The following is a 19,034-nucleotide window of genomic DNA, read 5'->3' on the forward strand; positions in this document are numbered from 1 at the left end:
CTCCCTTTCCTTGTCCTCATCTCTCTTTCCCCAAATGGCTCTCACAATGACAGTCCCTTCCAGACTGCCACTAGGTGTGACTGTCACCCCATTACCTGGATGAGCATCTTGCGCAGGAAGGGCATGACGAAGGCCGGGTTCATGCTACTGAGCCGGCCCACCGTGCAGATGGCCAGCTCCCGGATCTCAAACACCTGGTCGTTCAAGGCCACAAACAGGGCCTGCAAGTTCTCCGCCTGAGCCAGGTGTGCATCAAAGCGCTCATCCAGAGATGCCAAGACGCAGTAGCGGATGTCGGGGTCTGCAAGAACAATCGAGCCTTTGAATGCCTCTTCAGTGCCGTCATCCTCTGGTCCTTACCCAGTTTCCGCCCCCAATGCCCCCGGCCTCGTGAGAGGCTGCCACTTACCCTTCTCTCGTCTAACCTGTCATTCTTTGCTCGCAGGAGCAAAGACAACGGGATTAAAGACAGATCGTTTTACGCCACCTGGCTGGAGCAGTCAAGCCTAACGCTTTGGCAGAGAAAGAGCCGGCCATCACCTCCCTGAGGGCACGCCATGAAACTGGCTAATTCCCGGTGCCCCGAGTGTCCAAAGTCCCCCAGACTGCTCCTGTCTCATGAACCTTACCAGGATCTGTGATCCCGACCACGAGCAGTTTGCTGAGCACGTCTGCCACCACTTGCACCGCAGTCTGGCTAACGACGTGCGCGTGGCCGCTGATGAGGTGGACGGAGGGCGTGAGCAGGCGGGAGCAGGTGCGGGCGGCTTCCATGCGGATCTCCTTGTGCTCGCTGTTTAGGAAATGATCCGCACAGTGGCGGACAAACTGGGTCAGAGAGTGGCCTGGATACAAAGGCAGAGAGAAGACAAAATAAACACCGCTGCTTTGGACGGTAGGCCTACAACTTGCTGGCTGCGTTTTTCATTTCATGGCGATGAATTCAGTTTTCAACAAGATATTGACCCAGAACTCTTCTCTTAAAAAGGTAACAAGTGGGTTTCGAATCAGCAGAGGCAGAAGGGAAGCAGAGGAGCTGGGAGACAGAAAAAGGGCATTCCCCCACCCACCCCCCCATCCTAACCTTTTCTTTATTCCCTTCAAAGGATGAATTATTTCGTTTTATTCTGACCCAAACCTTTCTTTATGTTCCCAGAGAGTAAAACAATTCTTGATCAAATTTACCTTGTCTATTTTAGTTCCCAGATTTGAATAGCAAAAGAGAGTCTGATGTTGGCTGGGTGTAAATATAGCTACTTTCTATTCATTAGAAATATATTATGCTGGGTGTTAATCAAGGCAAGTGAAGGAGCTACAGGAGGGAAACCACAGATGGCTGTAAGCTTTCAGACCGCACATTTAGGCTTTTTGTACTTGCTTGTTTCCCTGTAGTCTTGAGCAACCACCTACATGATCTTAAATTTCAAAAGTATCCTTTTTTCTCTCCTGAAACAGATCTCCCTAGGGGCATTAATGTGGGTTTATCTGCAGCTTAGAACTCTAAACCGAACTACACAGGACGCCACAGCTGAAAATCATACTGCCGTAGGAACGGAAACACCTTAAAGCCTCTGGCTTAGACATTTTAAAGCATTAAACGCCATCTCCGCTTCATGGATGTGGGGGGATGGGGTGGGGCTCCATCTCTGACTTTCTCGTCTCTCTGAAGCATTCATTCCTTGGATCAATGCAGAATTTCCCTGAACACCATCTGCCCCCAAACTCAGGGTGGCACAGAGAAACAAAGAGTACGAATTAACAAAGCATGCAAAGAGCCCAGAAGGCTGAGCCGCCACCCGATCAGCTACCTGGTCTCCAGATCCCCAGCCAAGACCCGGCAATGCTAGGCGCCCTTGTTCTTTCCTCGGGGTTCCCAGCAACACTCCGTGTCTTGGTAAGAGCTGGGGCAATTTCTTACCTTCAAACTCAAAGCTGCCGAGAGTTCGCAGGGCAAGAGTAATGCTGCCCACGTCGCTGGCCTCAGGGAGGGCTGTGAGGCCAGGGGAAGCCAGCTGATGGGCCAGGCCCTTGGGCATGCCCGGGTGCCGGAGGGGTTTGTGCATAAGGACCAGGGACAGCATCTTCAGTAGCCCATCCTGGATGTCCTTCTTCAGCTGTGGAATCTGACGGCTCAGGTCGTACAGCACAGCAGTGAGGGCAGGGCTGAGGGGAAGGAAACCAGGCGTGTATCGTGCTGGACAAGACATCTGTCTGTTCTTGAGAAGAAACAGCCCTTCTCGTCCAGCAAGGGGTTAGGCCCATCACCGCTTGGTCTTTAAAGTAGAAAGGATACTACAAACTAGGATAAATGACCGGAACTCTGTTGGCCTGGTCAGAGGTTTCACATCAATCTACGAGTTTCTGGTCTCTGCCAGAGAGGAACTTGCTTCATATAATTTAGCCACTGCAGAAGACCAAGTCTCGATTAAAAATCTGGGAAGCAAACGGAGAGCATCGTCCTTATTTTACAGAGAAAGAGAACTAATGCAAGGAAAGCCAGGCCATTTCCCAACGATAACATAAATAGCTGCAAACATCGGTCGGGCACTTCTCATACACAAAGTCGTGTGCCAAGAGTGGCTATTTCATGAACTCCTTCACTTAACCTCCATGACAACCCTAGACAACAGGAGCTGCTATTGTGCCCGCTTTTCAGGTGAGAAAATGGAGGCTCAGAGAAGTTAAGTAACCGGGTCAGGATCACACAGCTAACTAGAGATGAAACCAGGATTCAAAACTAGCCCGTGTTTAGCGCGAGCTCTCCCGCCTACCCAATCTCACACGCCAACACCCACGCCTCGCTTTCAGCACCACCCCGAAACCGCGGTTCGAGTCTCATGCTCCCCGAGACGGGAGCTCAGGTTTCCGACACCCACCTCAGTCCCACTGCCAGCATGGGCTCCAGCAGCTCCTTGATATCCTGCTGGATGCCTGGCCCCATTGCCCGGGCCAGCATGCTGATGCAGGTGAACACTGTGGCATCCACCTGCATTGCCTTCTGTCTCCTGCAGAGGACCGAAAGAGTGAGGGAGTGGCCACTTGAGACAATGACATTCTGTGATGCCCCACCTCAACACCGCCTTGGGGCGAGGAGGGCAGGTTACCCAGGCAGGGCCACGACTCGTTGGTGTGCCGGTCATCTCCTGCCCAATTCTAGGGGGCCCACCACACTCTAGTCAGCATACATTTGAATCTACAACAGCCCAGCAGATGGCAGTCACGTGTCTTGAGGAAGGGGCCCCTTTCCTGAATTCGCACAAAAGGCACCATGTGGCTTAGCGCGGTGCTGGCCAAGGTACCTATTTAGGAAGCGAACTGAACAATGTGTACATCAGGGACCAGGGTGCAGAGCACAGCCACCGGACGGAAAGAAATTCTCCCTGCAACGAGAAGGCTGGCCTCTAGAATGGGGAGGCTTATCCCTTCACCAGGCCAATCTACTTATACGTACGTATATACATATGCGCACACACACACACACACACACACACACACACACACACATGTATATCACTTAGCTTGAAAAAGGTTGGAACTCAACTGAGGAAGGGTTGTTCTTTGTATGACTTGCTACACCCTGGTGGTTAATGATGCAGAGAATGGGCTTGAGCTCCATGGAAACTGGGATAGAGCATCCTTCCTCCCCAACCAAATGGGGCGGAGGGTGAAATCCTAATAGAGACACTTACTTATGGGCAAAGTCCTTTGGGGGTAGGGCTGCTCGGATGATGTCCAGCACTCGAGGCAAATAGACCTTGAACTCAGATCTCACAGCCACAGAAAGGAGCCCCAGGGCTTGGAAGGCTGCTGTCCGTTCCTTCTCCTTCTTGACACAGCTCAAGACGTGGTTCATGGTATCTTGGAGGTACTGGGTATCTGATCACAAAAAAGACAGGGCATATGGCTCAAGGTCAGGGTTGGTGTATGTACCAAAGGTCAGAGTTCCTATAAAACACTTACATTTAGGAATAAATTAAGAGAGCCGCCTGGAAAGATGTAAAGAAGAATTTAGAGGATGTATTAACCAGTCTTGATAATCGCTTGATAATCACTCCTCAGATACATCTTTTGGAAATATTAGAAATGTAAGATTTTTTTTTCCCCCTTTAATTAAAAAAAAAAAAAAAAAAAACCACCAAAAACTTAAAGAGCCTCTGAAACAATAACATGGCACAATCGTCCCCATTAGTGCTATATTTTGAGGGAACGACTACATGCTCTTACGAAGTATAGGTTAAATCTTGCTTAAAAACAAAGAGAATCATCTAAACGATTTTATATTATGTTGAAATTTAAAGTACTATTGGATACTGTTTGCAATAAACAGGCCATTCTATTCAGCTTAGGCCTGGAAATCACTTTGCTATTACCCAGAGATTTCTGTTATAGTTATATTTAATAGAACAAGATTTAGTCTGTAATTTGGGAAGCCACAAGTGTATTTTCATTAAGTTTACATCAGCCAATGTGCACGGGTAGGCGATTCTTGGGCAATTTAAGCCAAAGTGTTATTACTCCTCTGAAGGTTGGAATTTCCTGATTTTTGCCTCTCTCTATTTCTTCCCTTCCATCTTGCTGGCCTCAAGTCCGTGCACCCGCAGAATATACACAGCAGCAGAGAAGGCAAGACCGCACATCCATTAGAAAGTGAGGGGTGCTGAGGGCCACAGCTCATTTAGGAGGCAGTGAGCTGAAGTCCCAGACAGCACATATGCCTCCCTGCATTTATTCTGAAGAGAAAGATCTTCTCTCGTGGCTCTCGTGGTCAAATGACACCGAAGCATGCTGGGGCTTGAAAATCACACCACGTCAGCCAGGAAGACGGGACTTCTGGACGGGAACAGCATTTCAGCAGGAAGGGAGCTTAAATCAAGAGGGTGATTTCCTTTGCCAGATTTAGCATCCTAAGAGATTAAGGGATCTGATATTGTGAGAGAGCCCTGCCCAATCTTAGGGCATTTTTGATAGGTCCAGAGCTTCCGTCATTAGGAAGTTTAAGCGGCGATGTCCAAACTGTAAGCTCTAAAAATGTGGCACTTTCCCAATGAGGCTCCATGGATGGAGGCTGCCCAGGCTGAACATCAACGACACGCTTTAGTATATTATTTAATAAAACAACAAAAACCCACATCAAAAGAATAAACCTAGGGGCCCTCCGAGCCTCTGTATCCTGCTGCTAGGCGGTCCTTTGAACTTACTGGGGTAACTGCTTCCACAACATGACAGACTTTGATCAAATTTGGCCTAGTTATTACTTTCTTTTGAACCAGAGACTTTCACGCCACAATTATTTAAAGCTCTACTGAACAGGGGCATGTCTGGTCATTAAAGAAGAGAATAGCTGCTGGGTACCAGGTGGGAAAAACGGAAAACTGAAAAAAATATGGGCAATTTTCATGATATCATTTCTCTCTGGTTCATTGATTTTATGTGGCTAATTGTCTTGTCCTTCCTCAACACCTTCTATTCTCACACGCAGCATATTTAACACCTCACCAACTATACTTTTTTCCTATTTCATCTGGACTGGGGAGTGTGAAATGAGTCTGTGTGCTAGAGGATGGCGTCTGTGGAGGGTCAGGCTGACCTTCCACTTCCACTCCGGGCTCTCATTTGGTCCTGAACGCTTGTTAAGCACAGGCGACGGGCACCACAGTGAAGTGCAAAGGGACGTTCGAGACGGCGGCTCTGCACTCAGCAAGCAGGGAGGTAAGATGAGGATATTAAGTATGAACAGGCAACCAGAGTATTATTCTAAATTTTCCCTTTACCTTACTTCTAAGATGGATCTGAGGAGGCAGAAGAGGCAGTAATAACAGAATAATGGTTTCCACTTATGGGGGCCTACTCTGTGCCAGGCATTTAGAGCAGGTGTTTAGGCATTAACACGATTCACCTTGTAAGGCAAGGATTGTTGTTATTCCGCCTCTACGGGTCAGGAAGTGGAGGCCTGGGAAGGTCAAATAACCTGTCTGAAACCTCACGGTGAAGGACAGAAGCAGGATTCATCCCAGGTCTGACGCCAAAGTCTTTCCACGGCCGGAGGCTATCGAGGAAGGGGGAAGAGCACTTCCGGCCGGAGTAGCCCAGGAAGGCCCAAGGGAGAAGCCAGCATCTGGGCGGGGGCAGCTCCGGGAGCCGGGAATTCTTGCTGCCCAGTGAAAACAGGGCAGGAATACAGGAGCCCCCAGGCCATCATCCCCAAAACCTGCCTCTGAAACTTCCAGTCCTTCCTCCCCGTGAGCGGTGAGGCAGTGGGTGACCACGCCAGGGGCAGAAACAGGGCGGTCACCACATCCTCCCCGCCCTGTGGGGCTGCTGCAGAGTATCTCAACCCAAACTGCCCTTCCTTCGGTCCCTCTGACGTCCGTCATGAACTTGTTGGCTTCCCCACGCACGAAGTCGCTTGGCTCCAGGACTGCCTCTCTGCCTACACACTCTGGTCCTTCCGTGTCGGCTGCCTCAGACACTTGTGGAAACCCTACGCCGGGCCCCACTGAAATCAGACGAGAGGCAGAGAAACCAGAGACCAGCCCCTTAGTTGTTGCTTCCAATGAGAGGCAGACGTAACTTTCTGGAATCGCTTCCGTGTGATTTCCCTTAAACAGGTAATGATATGACGTGTCCACGGACATCCTCACCTGTGAAGGCAGAAGGTCGAAATGCAGCCAAGCGGGGCAACAAATTAAGGATTGTCATTTGGATCAGCGAGTTCTTGCTATTCCTGCATTTCAGCACCCACTGGCACACCTGGGACAGGAGAACACAGGGTTGGCCACAGAAAGGGAGCACGGGGCTTGGGAGAGGAGGGGGCAGGCCTCTCGCCACCTACCTGATCGAATTTCTCCTCCATCAGGTCTCTGCAACACCGGCTCTCCACCAGCGTGGACTTCGCTGGGCTGGGGGAAGCCCCGAAACCCATGAGGCCTTGGTGAGAGCTGTACCCCAGCAGTCCCACCAAGGCGTTGGACTGCGGGGGCTGGCCAGCCTGGAAGCTGGTGAAGGGGGTGATGTGGCGAGGTTTCGTCCCGAAGCCCATGAGGTCTTTGCAGTACTTGTCATGGACTAGCTGCTGCTGCGTGATTTCTTCCATTTCTTCTCTCAGGCGCTGCACGTGGGGAGGGAGATGACCTTTACTCACAAGTGCCACCTGCCAAGCCCCTGTGGGGTCTACAGAGCAACTCCTCTGCCCAACCCAGCAGGGGAACTATTTGCCAAGTGGAGGGAGCCCACTCTTCATCTTTAGGAGCTGAATTCCCCCAGAACCTTGCAGGGGGCCTGGTTTTGTTCTAACTTAGGCAGAAGAGCACCACCTACTGAACAACGAAGAAGCGGCAGGGGGCTGGCCGCCAAGGACCCCTCCCCTGGTTTGGGAAAGCTGAGTTGCAGACCTGAGGTCACAGCGATGAGGTCACCCTCTGGCGAGGGTGACAGGGTGCTGGGCGGCCCCACGCCAGGGTCCCGTTGAGGACATGCTACTCTCCTTGTCGCCGGAAACCCAGGTAGAAACAATTAAGGCAAGTTATTTTCTCAGAATCTGAAGAATTCCATGGGCAGCACAGACTAAATGGACTGGCTGAGAATTCACACCTATTTCCTAGCCAAAGGGCTGCTTAAAAACAGTCCGAACTGAGAAGGACAGGAAACAGTTTCTCAACTTGCACACTTTTCTCGACACAGGTATTTTCGCTTCTCAGACATCTTCTCCACTCTCCTTGTCAAGGTCACCAAGGACTCTCAGTCTGCTAAATCGGATGCTCAATTCTCAGCCTTCACCCTATTTGCCTCGGCTACAGCATCTGATCCAACTTAATAGTCCCTCCTCTTCGAAAACTTTCTTCCCTTGGCTTCTTGGATCCTGAGCTTTCCTGGGTCTCCTCTCCTCCTCACGCCGCTGGTCTCCCCTGCTTGCTCACCTCCTGACCTCAGGTCCCCAGCACCCCCCTTCTCTGACGCTAGTATGCTGCTGGGGAACCTGAAATCACAGCTATGTGCTGACGGCTCCCCAAATCTGGGTCTCCGCCCAGATCCCCCCAGGACAACTCAGTTCTCTGCTCAGAAGCCCAACAGGTGTCTGAAACACGTTCAAAAGCAAACTCCTGACCTTCTACCCCAAAACGCGCTGCTCCTTCCACCTCAGTCCTCCTGACTCAAGCAAACGCCACCCTAACCTTCTGGTCACTCAGGACAAAAACCTGGACTCCTCTCTCCCTCACTGACCCCCAAATCTCAAATTCAAGAATCCAGCCCCTCCTTGTGCCTGCACGGTTCCCGCTAGGGTGCAAGCCGCCAAAGTCCTCTGCTAAGGCTGCCGCAGTTCCTTCCCAAATAGACCTCCTGGCATCACCCCTTGCCTCGCGGATAATCCCGCTCAACATGTAGCCACAGCGATCCTTCTGAAACGTGCGTTTCAGCTAGCAGCTAACAGCTTCCCATTTCCCACACACGGTCCGTACGGTGGCTCCCGAGACCCTACACGATGTGCCCCTTACCTCATCCCAGGTATTCCTCTGACCCCATCTCCCGCCACCTCCCTCCTGTCACACGGCTCGGTCGCAGTGGTGATCTCGCTCCCGGCCAAAGGCAGCGTGCTGCTGCCATGAGGCCTTCACGCCTGCAGAGCCAGCTGTCTAGAATGCTCCCCCCAGATATGTATTTGTATGGCTTGCTGTCTTACGTCCTTCACAATTGTGCTCAAACATCACAGGAGTGTGAACTGCACTGGTCCACTTATATGCGGATTTTTTTCCCCACAAAGACAGTGCAGGGTTATAAATGTATTTTCTCTTTTTCCTATGATTTCCTTAACGCCATTTTCTTTCCTCTAGCTTACTTTATTGTAAGAATACCGTATATTATATGTATTAACATACAAAATATGTGTTAATTGACTGTTTATGTTATCGGTAAGGCTTCTGGTCAACAGTATGCTATTGGTAGCTAAGTTTTGGGGGAGCCAAAAGTTATATGTGGATTTTCACCTGTGTGTGCGTTGGGGGGGGGGGCTTGATGCCTTAACCCCCACATGTTCAAAGGTCAATCGTATATATTTTCACTTATTTGTGTCTTGTCTCTCCCCGCTAGAATATAATGTTTTGTCCACTGCTGCATTATTCTAGCTCTGAGGACTTGGTGTAGCTGGCCCACAGTGGGTGCTCAGCTCAAACTTGTTCAATGAATGAACAATGACAAAATTATGATACCTTACATTTGGATAATTCTTTAGGATTTATAAAGTACCATCACAAGTACTATTTTTTTAATTTTTTTTAAATATTTATTTTTGAGAGAGAGAGTGCAAGCAGGGGAGGGCAGAGAGAGAGGGAGACAGAGAACCCGAAGCAGGTTCCGGGCTCCGAGCTGTCAGCACAGAGCCCAACTCTGTGGGGCTCAAACTCACGAACCACGAGACCATGACCTGAGTGAGCAGAAGTCGGACGCTCAACCGACTGGGCCACCCAGGCGTCGTACAAGTACTATTCATTTAACCTATTTAGGTGACACTGTTCTGTTTTCCTAGGAGAAAACAAAGATCCTCGGGCTGTACGTGCTCATCCATGGGAAGCCCCATGTTATAGTTAGACGGGAAATCTCTGAGGGCTACCATTTATGGAATGCCTACTCTATCAGACGATGTGTTAGGCACTTCGTGTAGATGGCCCACCCTTGATCAACGTAGAGGTTAGGGGCACAGACACCCTGTGAGGTCAAAAATCCATGTGTAACTTTTGACTCCCCCCAAACTTAACTGCTAGTAGCCTTCTGTTAACTGGAAATCTTACCGATAATAAGAACAGTTAATCAGCACATACTTTGTGTATGGATTACACACTGTATTCTTACCACGAAGAAAGCTAGAGAAAAGAAAATATTACGAGAATCACGAGGAAGAGAAAAATCTATTTACAGCCCCGTCCTGTATTTCTCTATACTGTAAGTTTATGTTGTCTGTTTATGAGATGAATCATCTGTCAGCACCCACGTGAACATTATCTCCTATGAAGCAGAACAATGTGGATGTTACATGCATTACTAACACCGGATAGCAAAAATGAAAAGATGTGAGAAAGAAATTCGTGTTTACTTATAGGTATAATGATTCAGGCACTAATAATGAGGCAGCAGCAATATGACTGCATCACAGTAGCTTAGTGTAATCAATACGACTGCTTCATGGTAGCCTCGCCTATGCTCTGACGAATGAGTCGTTACCAAGTTTTTATGGCGCACGGTATTACAGTCATATTCATATTACAGTGCTGGAAACGCTGATACGTTTTTTTAAAAACCACGTACCTGTGATAGGTTGATACACACTTCCTCCAATTACCAGAGAGAGACGAACTGTACTGTATGGTGACGTAATTCTTTGAAAGCAAAGTTATAAAACAGTAAGAAAACCAACATGCCATTAACTTCACAGTAAATCTCACTCACCTAACGCCCACACGGGAATAGGAGGTCCACTGCCACACGAGTCTTGCACACGATGTCTGACACGATGAATGGTCAGGCGATCAGGATACAAAAACATCTCGTACCGTTCTTGCCATACAGTCAATAAATTGTCACAAGAAGACCCACAGAGTTCATCAACTCTATGGCACGATGATGATTTACCGTTCACTAAATGGGAGTGGCTCATCGTAAGGGTCCTTATCCTGGTTAGTCTCCTGGTGAGTAGGCTAAAGCAGAGGAGGGGTCGGCTTGAGGCCTCAGGGGTGGCAGAGGGGGAAGGGGAGGCTGGAGACACGGTGCAGCGCTCTGTGTAACTTTACAGAAATACGTTGTAGTTTGTCTGACTTCTTTGCTTTTCCATTTCTCTAACAATGGTTTTTTTTTTTTAATGTTTATTTTGAGAAGGGCAGGGGAGGGGCAGAGAGAGGAGAGAGAGAATCCCAAGCTCTATGCTTACAGCACAGAGCCTGACGTGAGGCTCGATCTCACAAACTGTGATGACCTGAGCTGAAATCAAGAGTCGGATGCTCAACCGACTGAGCCACCCAGGCGCCTTCTCTAACAGTGTTTTTATACGGTACCAATCTTTCTTCCACTGTCTCCTTCAGTTTCAGTACCCGTATCAGAAAAAGATCCGGGTCATAAAAGAAGTCACGTGCAGTCTTGAGTAACTCGAACCCTTCTGCCGGACTGTCCAGTGTGAATCGGTTTCCTGGCACCGCTTCCTCGAGGTCGTCTTCGTCGTCCGGCACTGGTTCGGAAACGCTCGTCTCCCTCAAGCCGTCTTCTGCTAATTCCTCTGGTGTGGTGTCTGTTAGCTCTTGAATTTCTCCAAGATCCATATCACCTTTCAGCGCCCATCTTTTGGGCCACCTCCACATTCTTTCACTCTCTTTCATGGTTTCCTTGATCGGCTTTGTCCTAAGTCCTGTGAAGTCATGCGCGACATCTGGCCACAGTTCTCTCCGGCAGGAATTTACTGGGCCTGGCTTGATGGCATTTGTGGCTTCTACAACCAAAATGGATTTTCAGCGATGGAATCCTTCTAGACTTTCTATCAGGGTTCTCTTCAAAGTGCTGACAATCCTTTTCATAAAGTACTATGGGTAACGAGCCTTAGAGGTCATGACCCTGATCCAGAAGCTGAAATAGAGATGTTGTGTTTGGGGGCAGTCAACCCCTTCGATGCCTCTAGTATTGAACTCATGGGGTTCTGGGTGGCCAGGGGCATTGTCTCACATGGCAAGAACTGTACAAGGCGACGCTTTACCGGCAAGGTGCTTCTTGACTTCAGAGACAAAGCATCAAGGGAACCAATCCAGAAAAAGGGCTCTTGTGTCCAGACCTTCTTGTTTTACAAACAGAAGACTGGCAACTGGTGTTTCCCTCTTCCCTTCAAAGCTCGAGGGCTAGCGGCTTTATAGATAAGGGCCGTCCTGATTGTAAACTGGACCGTATTGCACAATGGCGGGATTATCCTGCCCCTTCCTGCCTCAAATCCTGGTGCTCGCTTCTCTTCCTAATAAATGTCCTCTGTGGCATTTTTTTTCCAGAGTAGGGCACTTTCGTCTGCATTAGAAACACGTTCAGGCAGATACCCTTTCTCCTCAGTGATTTTCTTTTACAGCCTCTGGGAACTCATCTACTGCCTCTCGGTCAGCAGAAGCTACTTCTCCTGTTATCTTGACTTTTTTTTTTTTTTTTAAGTCAAACCTGTTTCCAAACTCATCAAACCATCTTTTGCTGGCACCCGATTCTCCGGTGCTAGGTCCTTCACCTTCCGTTTGCTCTACGTTGTCATATAATGACTTTGCTTTTTCTCAAATCACATTAGAGTCTTTAAGCATGCCTTCCTTAAGGCAATCCTGCACCCACATAAAAGCTACATTTACCATATGCGATCAAAAGATACTTCACAAGGGGCACCTGGGTGGCTCAGTCGGTTAAGCGTCCGACTTCGGCTCAGGTCATGATCTCGCGGTCTGTGGGTTCGAGCCCCGCGTCGGGCTCTGTGCTGACAGCTCGGAGTCTGGAGCCTGCTTTGGACTCTGTGTCTCCCCCTCTCTCTGCCCCTCCCTCACTTGTGCTCTGTCTCTATCAAAAATAAATAAATGTAAAAGCTATTTCTCAAAAAGTGCAAGAGTTTTGTGCCTGTAGGCACAGCTGTGGCAACAGCTTCACGCTTCAGCATCCTTTTCTTTTTTTGCAACGGTGGATTAAATGCTGGATTCATTTATCCTGAAACGGTGGGGGGTCACAGCTGCAGACCTCAAGCTGCGGTACGTCTCAAGCAAGGCAACGTTTTCTTACAATATCATGACTTTGCTTCTTGGGAGAACTTCGCCAGTGGCACTTCACATGGGTTCCACAGAATTATTCAAGGTTTATTTACAGTATCGCACTGAACACGACGAAAAACACACGAGGACAGAGACAGATCGACAGATCGCTTTTGCGACACGCAACTTACTGGAGGGGTGAACTGGGCACGTGGAGATGATCAGCCTCACACGGTGTTTTAACCAGACATTCCCAACGCTTGAGCTCATTGCAGTAGCAACAGAGGTGGCTACGAAATTACTACAGTCGGTACGGTTGTACTACAGTTAATTTTATGCGGTTAGGATTTAATATTGTACCTTCATGTTTGTTCACATTTCTCTCGACTACAAACGGCACCAGGCATAGTCTGTGAGTGCTCGTGTGCATAAGTTCAGGTAATGTTTAACTCTTCACAAGAGATTTGTGTATATTTTACGATGGTCAATAATAAGACTAGGATCTACATCTATGTTACACCTTCGTGACATACTTAGCTTCTTAATTTCTAGGCTTTGAGGTTCCTATCTGTGAGTTTTTTCAAACGGTCACAAACCTCCCAAAAAGTTTTCCAGTATGTGTACCGAAAACAACCCACCTAGAAGTGGACCCATGCAGTTCAAACCTGTGTTGTTCAAGGGTCAAGTGTACTTGGAAACCTCCCAGGAGCCCAGTGAGGTGGAGATCCCCGTTAACAGCAAGGAAAAATGAGGCTAAAGGAAGTAAAATAATGTACCCAAGTCACACAGTGTACACACGAATGGGGATTCCGAGCCGGACTCCTGAGCTCTCCATACAGTGTAGCCCAGGCCGCCCGCATCTACGGCACAGCCATCACCAAATGATCATCCGGTCTATTAAAGCAAGAAGCCCTGGGGCAAAATTCCACACCAACTTGCTCCCCGTAGGAAGACCCGTGGATGGGGCTCTACTCCCAAATGTATCCCGAATCCAGTGTCAGTGGATTGACACTGAATCCACTTCTCAGTGTCTGCACTGCCAACCCTAGGGAAGCCACCACCATCACTTGCCCAGACTACTCCAGTAGCCTCCCACGGTAGCCAGGAGAACAGGATCAACTACAAGGAGTGCAGTTGACAATGGCCCCGGCCACGACTTTGAAAATATCACCATGTTTGTGCCACGGCCACATTTGCCACGGGCTGCCTCTAGCCAATGCAGGATGCAGGAGGAATGCTGAGGCAGGGCTCCGGGGGGGGGGGGGGGGCATGGTGGCCAGAAGCCCCCCATGGTGGCTTTGCGCGGTAGCCTAGCATGCTCCTGTCACTTTCCTTTGCTGTCTCATGGCTGCTGATGGCTAGCCGGCCTTTCCCTGCTCCCTCCACGTCCCCCGCCCCCACCATAAGTTGTTTCCCTGACAAAAGTCCTTGCACTTTTAAACACAACCCCCTAACGAGTCTCCTGCTTTCATTCCCACCACTGCACGAGCTTTCCCCGCACCAGTAGCCAATGATTATTAAAAATGGAGGCCCTCACCCCGCTCCCCTGGGCACGCATCTCCAACGCTTATGAGAATAAGAGCCAGTGTTGACCGCGACCCTGAGGCCTAAGAATTTGACCCTTCCCCCAACCTCCCTTGCTCTCCGTGCCCCAACCACATTTCCCTTTTTTCTGTTCCCTGAGTTTGCCAAACTCTCTCCCACCTCAAAGCCTCTTTCTGGAACACCCCCACGCAGCACAAAGCTCGCTCCTCCACATCATGTGGGTCTCAGTTGAAACAGCACCACCCCAGAGAGGAAGTCCCCTCCCACTGCTACCCTCCAACCCGTTATTTCACAGGACTTGGTGCCTTCTGAAGTGACCTCATCGACTTGCTTATTTCCTGGTTCCCTTATAAAACGTCCTCTGTAAGGACAAGGATCTCGCCTTGTCTTGTTCACAGAAGGGCATGTGGGAAGCCAGGCTCCCTTCTGACATGGTTCCTCACCTCTCCCTCCATGCTGCTGATTCGGACCAACTCGTTGAGGATCAGCAAGGCTCCATGGATGCGATCATCCCGATTCATGCCCTTCTCCTTGGCCAACGTCTCATCAAACCCTTTCTCTGCTTCTTCAAACGTGTGCTATTAGAGACACGGGATGTGTTAATTACCCAATGTCCAAAGGGAGAAAGACCACCAGCCCGCCCCTTCTGCATGGGGGACCCTGAGGTGTTACCATGCCTGCTCAGTGGCTTGTGCCAGCAACATCAACGACAGGGATTCACCAAGCTCTCTCGTTTAATTTAGCTTCAACGTGCACCGTACCATGAGGCAGAGACCACGACCATCCCCATTTAACAGATAAAAACCAGAGGCTCAAGGAAATTAAATGACTTGTCCAACGTCACATAGCAAAGCCAACCCTAGAACCCAGGTCTCCAATGCCACGTTTAGGAATCTCTTTGTAGTACCAGCTCTTAGTTAAGTGCTCTCAGCAGCAGCGACTGGCACAGGGCTCGTGACATTAGACGAGAGAGACCTGGCACTTCTTAAATTAGTATCATTGTGTGTCGCTGCTTCTCAGACACCCATTCTTCTATATTTTCACACCTCTGAGAGGAGAGCTCTTATAACTGGTGATGAGACGGCAGTAAGTCATAGTTTTACTGTATCACGTTTTCATTCATCCTTAGTGGCACGTAAAATAATGGTGTGGCCACCAACAGATCTTTGCATTAATGAAATCCAATGAGATAAGTACTGACTCATACTGAGCTTAAGAAACCACTTGAGACCAACACAAAAGTGACATTTGCTCTGTGGCGAGGGCCCTGTTGCGGCCCTTAGGCCAGGTGGTGCTGTATATAAACATGCTGTGGGGCGCCTGGGTGGCTCAGTCAGTTAAGCATCTGACTTCGGCTCAGGTCACGATCTCCCGGCTCGTGGGTTTGAGCCCCGCGTCGGGCTCTACGCTGACAGCTCGGAGCCTAGGGCCTGCTTCCGATTCTGTGTCTCCCTCTCTCTCTGCCCCTCCCCTGCTCGTGCTCTCAAAAATAAATAAACATTTTTTAAAAATGTGCTTTGCAGGCGAATGCAATGGAACCATCTCCTCACCCTGTACCACTGAGGCTTCTGCATCTCCTTCGGCTCACGCTGGGTGGTGAGAATCAAACACGCACGAAGGGCAGCCACAGCTCCCTCCCGGATGGCCTGTTTGGGGTCCCACACGGCCACAAAAATGTTGTCAAAGAAGGGCTGCACTTGCTGGAAGAAGAAGGTGGGGACGCTGATAGCCAGCTCGCGGAGAACCAGAACCTGGGGGAGAAAAGCACACAGAGAACCCTCGTCTGTATCAGAGAGTTTCGTCCCATCAGGATGCGGCTTCTTGCCATCCTGGAGCCTGTGTGTATATACATCAGGAAAGGAGCAGACTCGTCCTCTCTTCTAGCTGGGAACCTCTGGGGACACAGGAATAAAAGAAAAATTGATCGAAAATTTCAGTGTTCATTATCCTAGGGTGTTTACAAACATAGGATTCTCATAATGTTAGAACATGAGCTCTGGAAGGGAGACATGTTTACACTTTGCATTCTGTCCTAATGACAGCCTAACACCATCCCTGGAGCACAGCGGTATTTGACAAACATTTATTTATTTTTTAAATGTTTATTTACTTTGAGAAAGAGAGAAAAGCACAAACGGGGTGGGAAAGAGAGAGAATCCCAAGCAGGCTCCGCGCTGGCACCCCAATGCGGGGCTCGAGCTCAGGAACTGTGAGATCACGACCTGAGCTGAAATCAAGAGTGGACGCTTAACCAAATGAGCCACCCGGGCGCCCCTTGATAAACGTTTATTAAATGTGTTAATAATCCCGTTCAATATTTAATTTTGCTATATGTCCATCTGACAGTGGAAGAAACTGAAGGTCAGAGGTTGGCCCAAGTTTCAGAGTTAGGAAGGACAAAGCCGCCTTGAAGCAGGGTCCACATGGCTGTCCCTCTCCCAGTACCAGGGTCCCTCCTCGTGGTACTGGCTCCTGAAGACAGAGCCGACAGGAAAGGATCCAAATGATGCTCTGATCCCCACCACGTTCATTCCCAGATTCTCAAGGACAGACTCTCCCTCATCTCGCAGCCTGGGAAGCCTGGTCCCTCAAACCAGGCTTTTTTTTAGGGCCAAGCCTCAAAAAAGCAGTGGGGGTGCACCACGAGAGGATGAGAGGCTCCCACTCCCCCAACTGCAGAAGAGCCAATGGGGAAAGAGGGAGTTTGGGCCAGGTGCCCACCAATCAACAAACGCCTAGAAAATAAACAAGAAAGGCCTGAAAGGAGGCAGACCACCACTCCCACTGCCCCCGGTCCTCTCCTCCTCCTAGTATTTCTGTGTTCCCATAGGACAGCAGAGAGACCTTGACAGAAACACTGACAGGATCACACAGACAGGACAGCTGTCTGGGGCTTTAGGAGCCTTTTGGCTTGTGATTTCGTCTGCCTGTGGCCAAGGGGGGAACCTTCGGCTCAGGAGGCAGTTTTGAGTCTAGGAAATCAGAGGTCCAGACAGCACCGCACTCAGGGCTGTGCCTATTGGGCAACAGAAGAGAACTTTCAAGTTTCCTCTTTGGGTACGGAGCTTGGGGCAAAAAGAGAAAGGGATTCAGGACAGAACCGAAGGCCCCTAAGAAGCACAGCGCCTCTGCCTGGAGCGTCCCCTCACCGCCTGCCTTTCAGGGACCCGAGCACGTGGTGCGGAGGACCCCGACAGGGCCCCCTTGCTCCCCGGCCAGCTGCATCCCTCCCCGCGGGCACTCACGGCTGCGTGTCTCCGGCCCTCGTTGCGGTCAGCGCCCAGCCACTCCAAGGCTCGCTTCACCTCGAACTCCACATACTCAGCTGTAAAAGTGTCGCCTGCCATGGCAAGGCGGCCAATGGCCTTGGATGCCATCTCCATGACAACTGGGTCATTAGAGGGGAGGAGGTTCCGAAGATAGTTAGCAAATCTGCCGATACGGGTGGCATTCCCGCCTTCCACTCCTATGAGGCTGGCTGGGAAAGACAGGAAGACAAAAGGTGAGGATGGGCACGTCCGGTCCCGGAGAGCGCGCGGCCCTGACAGGAAGGCTGGCGCGTGACCCCTTCCTTCTGCTTTGAGTACCAAGCGCAACTTCCAGGTGGGAAGGATGCAGACAATATTTTCATTTTAAGCAGCAGGTTTGACATCTGCGCCAGAACTACTTACATAAAGCAAAACAACCTTGTTTTAGGACACGTAATTTGTTTTCCCAAGAAGAAAAGGAGTAAAACGGAGGATGAATAATAATGCACCAGACCGGTCCCTGGGATGTGAAAATGACATGCTTTGTATCACTGTACCCCAACTTCGCCTTTCCATTTGTGAGCCCCGCTACGCCGAACTGCCCGACAGGGAAACCAGAGCCTGCAATGAGCCACACGGGGTGGGGGGGAGAAAGCTGGCTTGCAGTCTCGGCTCAGGCATTACGAAAGTTGCGTAATGGTTCTGAGACTCTGTATCTGAAGACATCAGCTGTGCCACCATCCCAGGACCGTTGCTAAGATTAACGCCTGAATAAGTACACTGAAAGCCACAGGGCTCCTCAAAATTTCATGAAACAGGTAGGAACTCAGCGTCTAGTAAGCAGCGGACGCAGGTGCAGTGGACACAGAGGTGACCGCCCTTCATTCCCAGTTGTCCCCGTCACCAGAGGCCCTGCCCTTACCTATGGCCAAGATGCCACCTTTCCTTTCATTGGCATCCGAGCTGGAAACCAGTTCAAATATGTGATGGTTCAGCTGATCATAGAAGCGAGTAGACTCCTCTTGACTCATCTGCGGAGGAAGATGTACTCAGAACAACTTCTAATGTCTCCCTGATGCTGGGGGCGGGGTGGGGGGGGTGGGGGTGGCTCCCAAAGGTCAGGACTGAGAGGTGGCCAGCAGATCTGGCTCACGCCGAAGAGGACAGAACTACTGCCCACGTTTATAGCTGTAAACTGTTGAGCAGATGAACCCACAGCTCATTGGTATGTGGAACAAATGCCTGTTGAGTATCTACCCCATGGCAGGCCACATCCTGGGGTTACAAGGATGAGCAAGAGACACCGTCCAGACATCAAGCATGCTCTCTCTCTAGAAAGCCCCAGGCTACCAGCTCCTCAAACCCAGCCCGACTACGGTTATCAGATAGAAAGAACTGAAGGTCTGGAATATGGTGGGAAAACAAGCAAGCAAGCAAGCAAGCAAGCAAGAAGGCAAGAAAGCAAGAAAAGAAAAGAAAAGAAAAGAAAAGAAAAGAAAAGAAA

At 49.9% G+C, this 19,034-nt stretch overlaps 1 protein-coding gene across 2 annotated transcripts in view; it reads right to left on the minus strand.

Moving 5' to 3' along the window:
* Positions 1 to 19,034, minus strand: part of MTOR (mechanistic target of rapamycin kinase) — a 134,569-nt gene that overhangs the window by 112,768 nt on the left and 2,767 nt on the right. For both annotated transcript variants that reach the window (XM_045475601.1, XM_045475603.1), the window contains exons 3-13: positions 18,453 to 18,561; positions 17,528 to 17,760; positions 15,833 to 16,033; positions 14,726 to 14,860; positions 6,833 to 7,108; positions 6,642 to 6,750; positions 3,690 to 3,876; positions 2,877 to 3,005; positions 1,919 to 2,163; positions 630 to 845; positions 96 to 301 (exon numbers count right to left, since the gene is read on the minus strand). In XM_045475601.1, coding sequence (XP_045331557.1) covers positions 96 to 301; positions 630 to 845; positions 1,919 to 2,163; positions 2,877 to 3,005; positions 3,690 to 3,876; positions 6,642 to 6,750; positions 6,833 to 7,108; positions 14,726 to 14,860; positions 15,833 to 16,033; positions 17,528 to 17,760; positions 18,453 to 18,561 — 2,046 coding nt within the window. The remainder of the gene's footprint in view (positions 1 to 95; positions 302 to 629; positions 846 to 1,918; positions 2,164 to 2,876; positions 3,006 to 3,689; positions 3,877 to 6,641; positions 6,751 to 6,832; positions 7,109 to 14,725; positions 14,861 to 15,832; positions 16,034 to 17,527; positions 17,761 to 18,452; positions 18,562 to 19,034) is intronic.

The sequence above is a fragment of the Leopardus geoffroyi genome, chromosome C1, assembly GCF_018350155.1.
Source record: "Leopardus geoffroyi isolate Oge1 chromosome C1, O.geoffroyi_Oge1_pat1.0, whole genome shotgun sequence".
NCBI lineage: Eukaryota > Metazoa > Chordata > Mammalia > Carnivora > Felidae > Leopardus > Leopardus geoffroyi.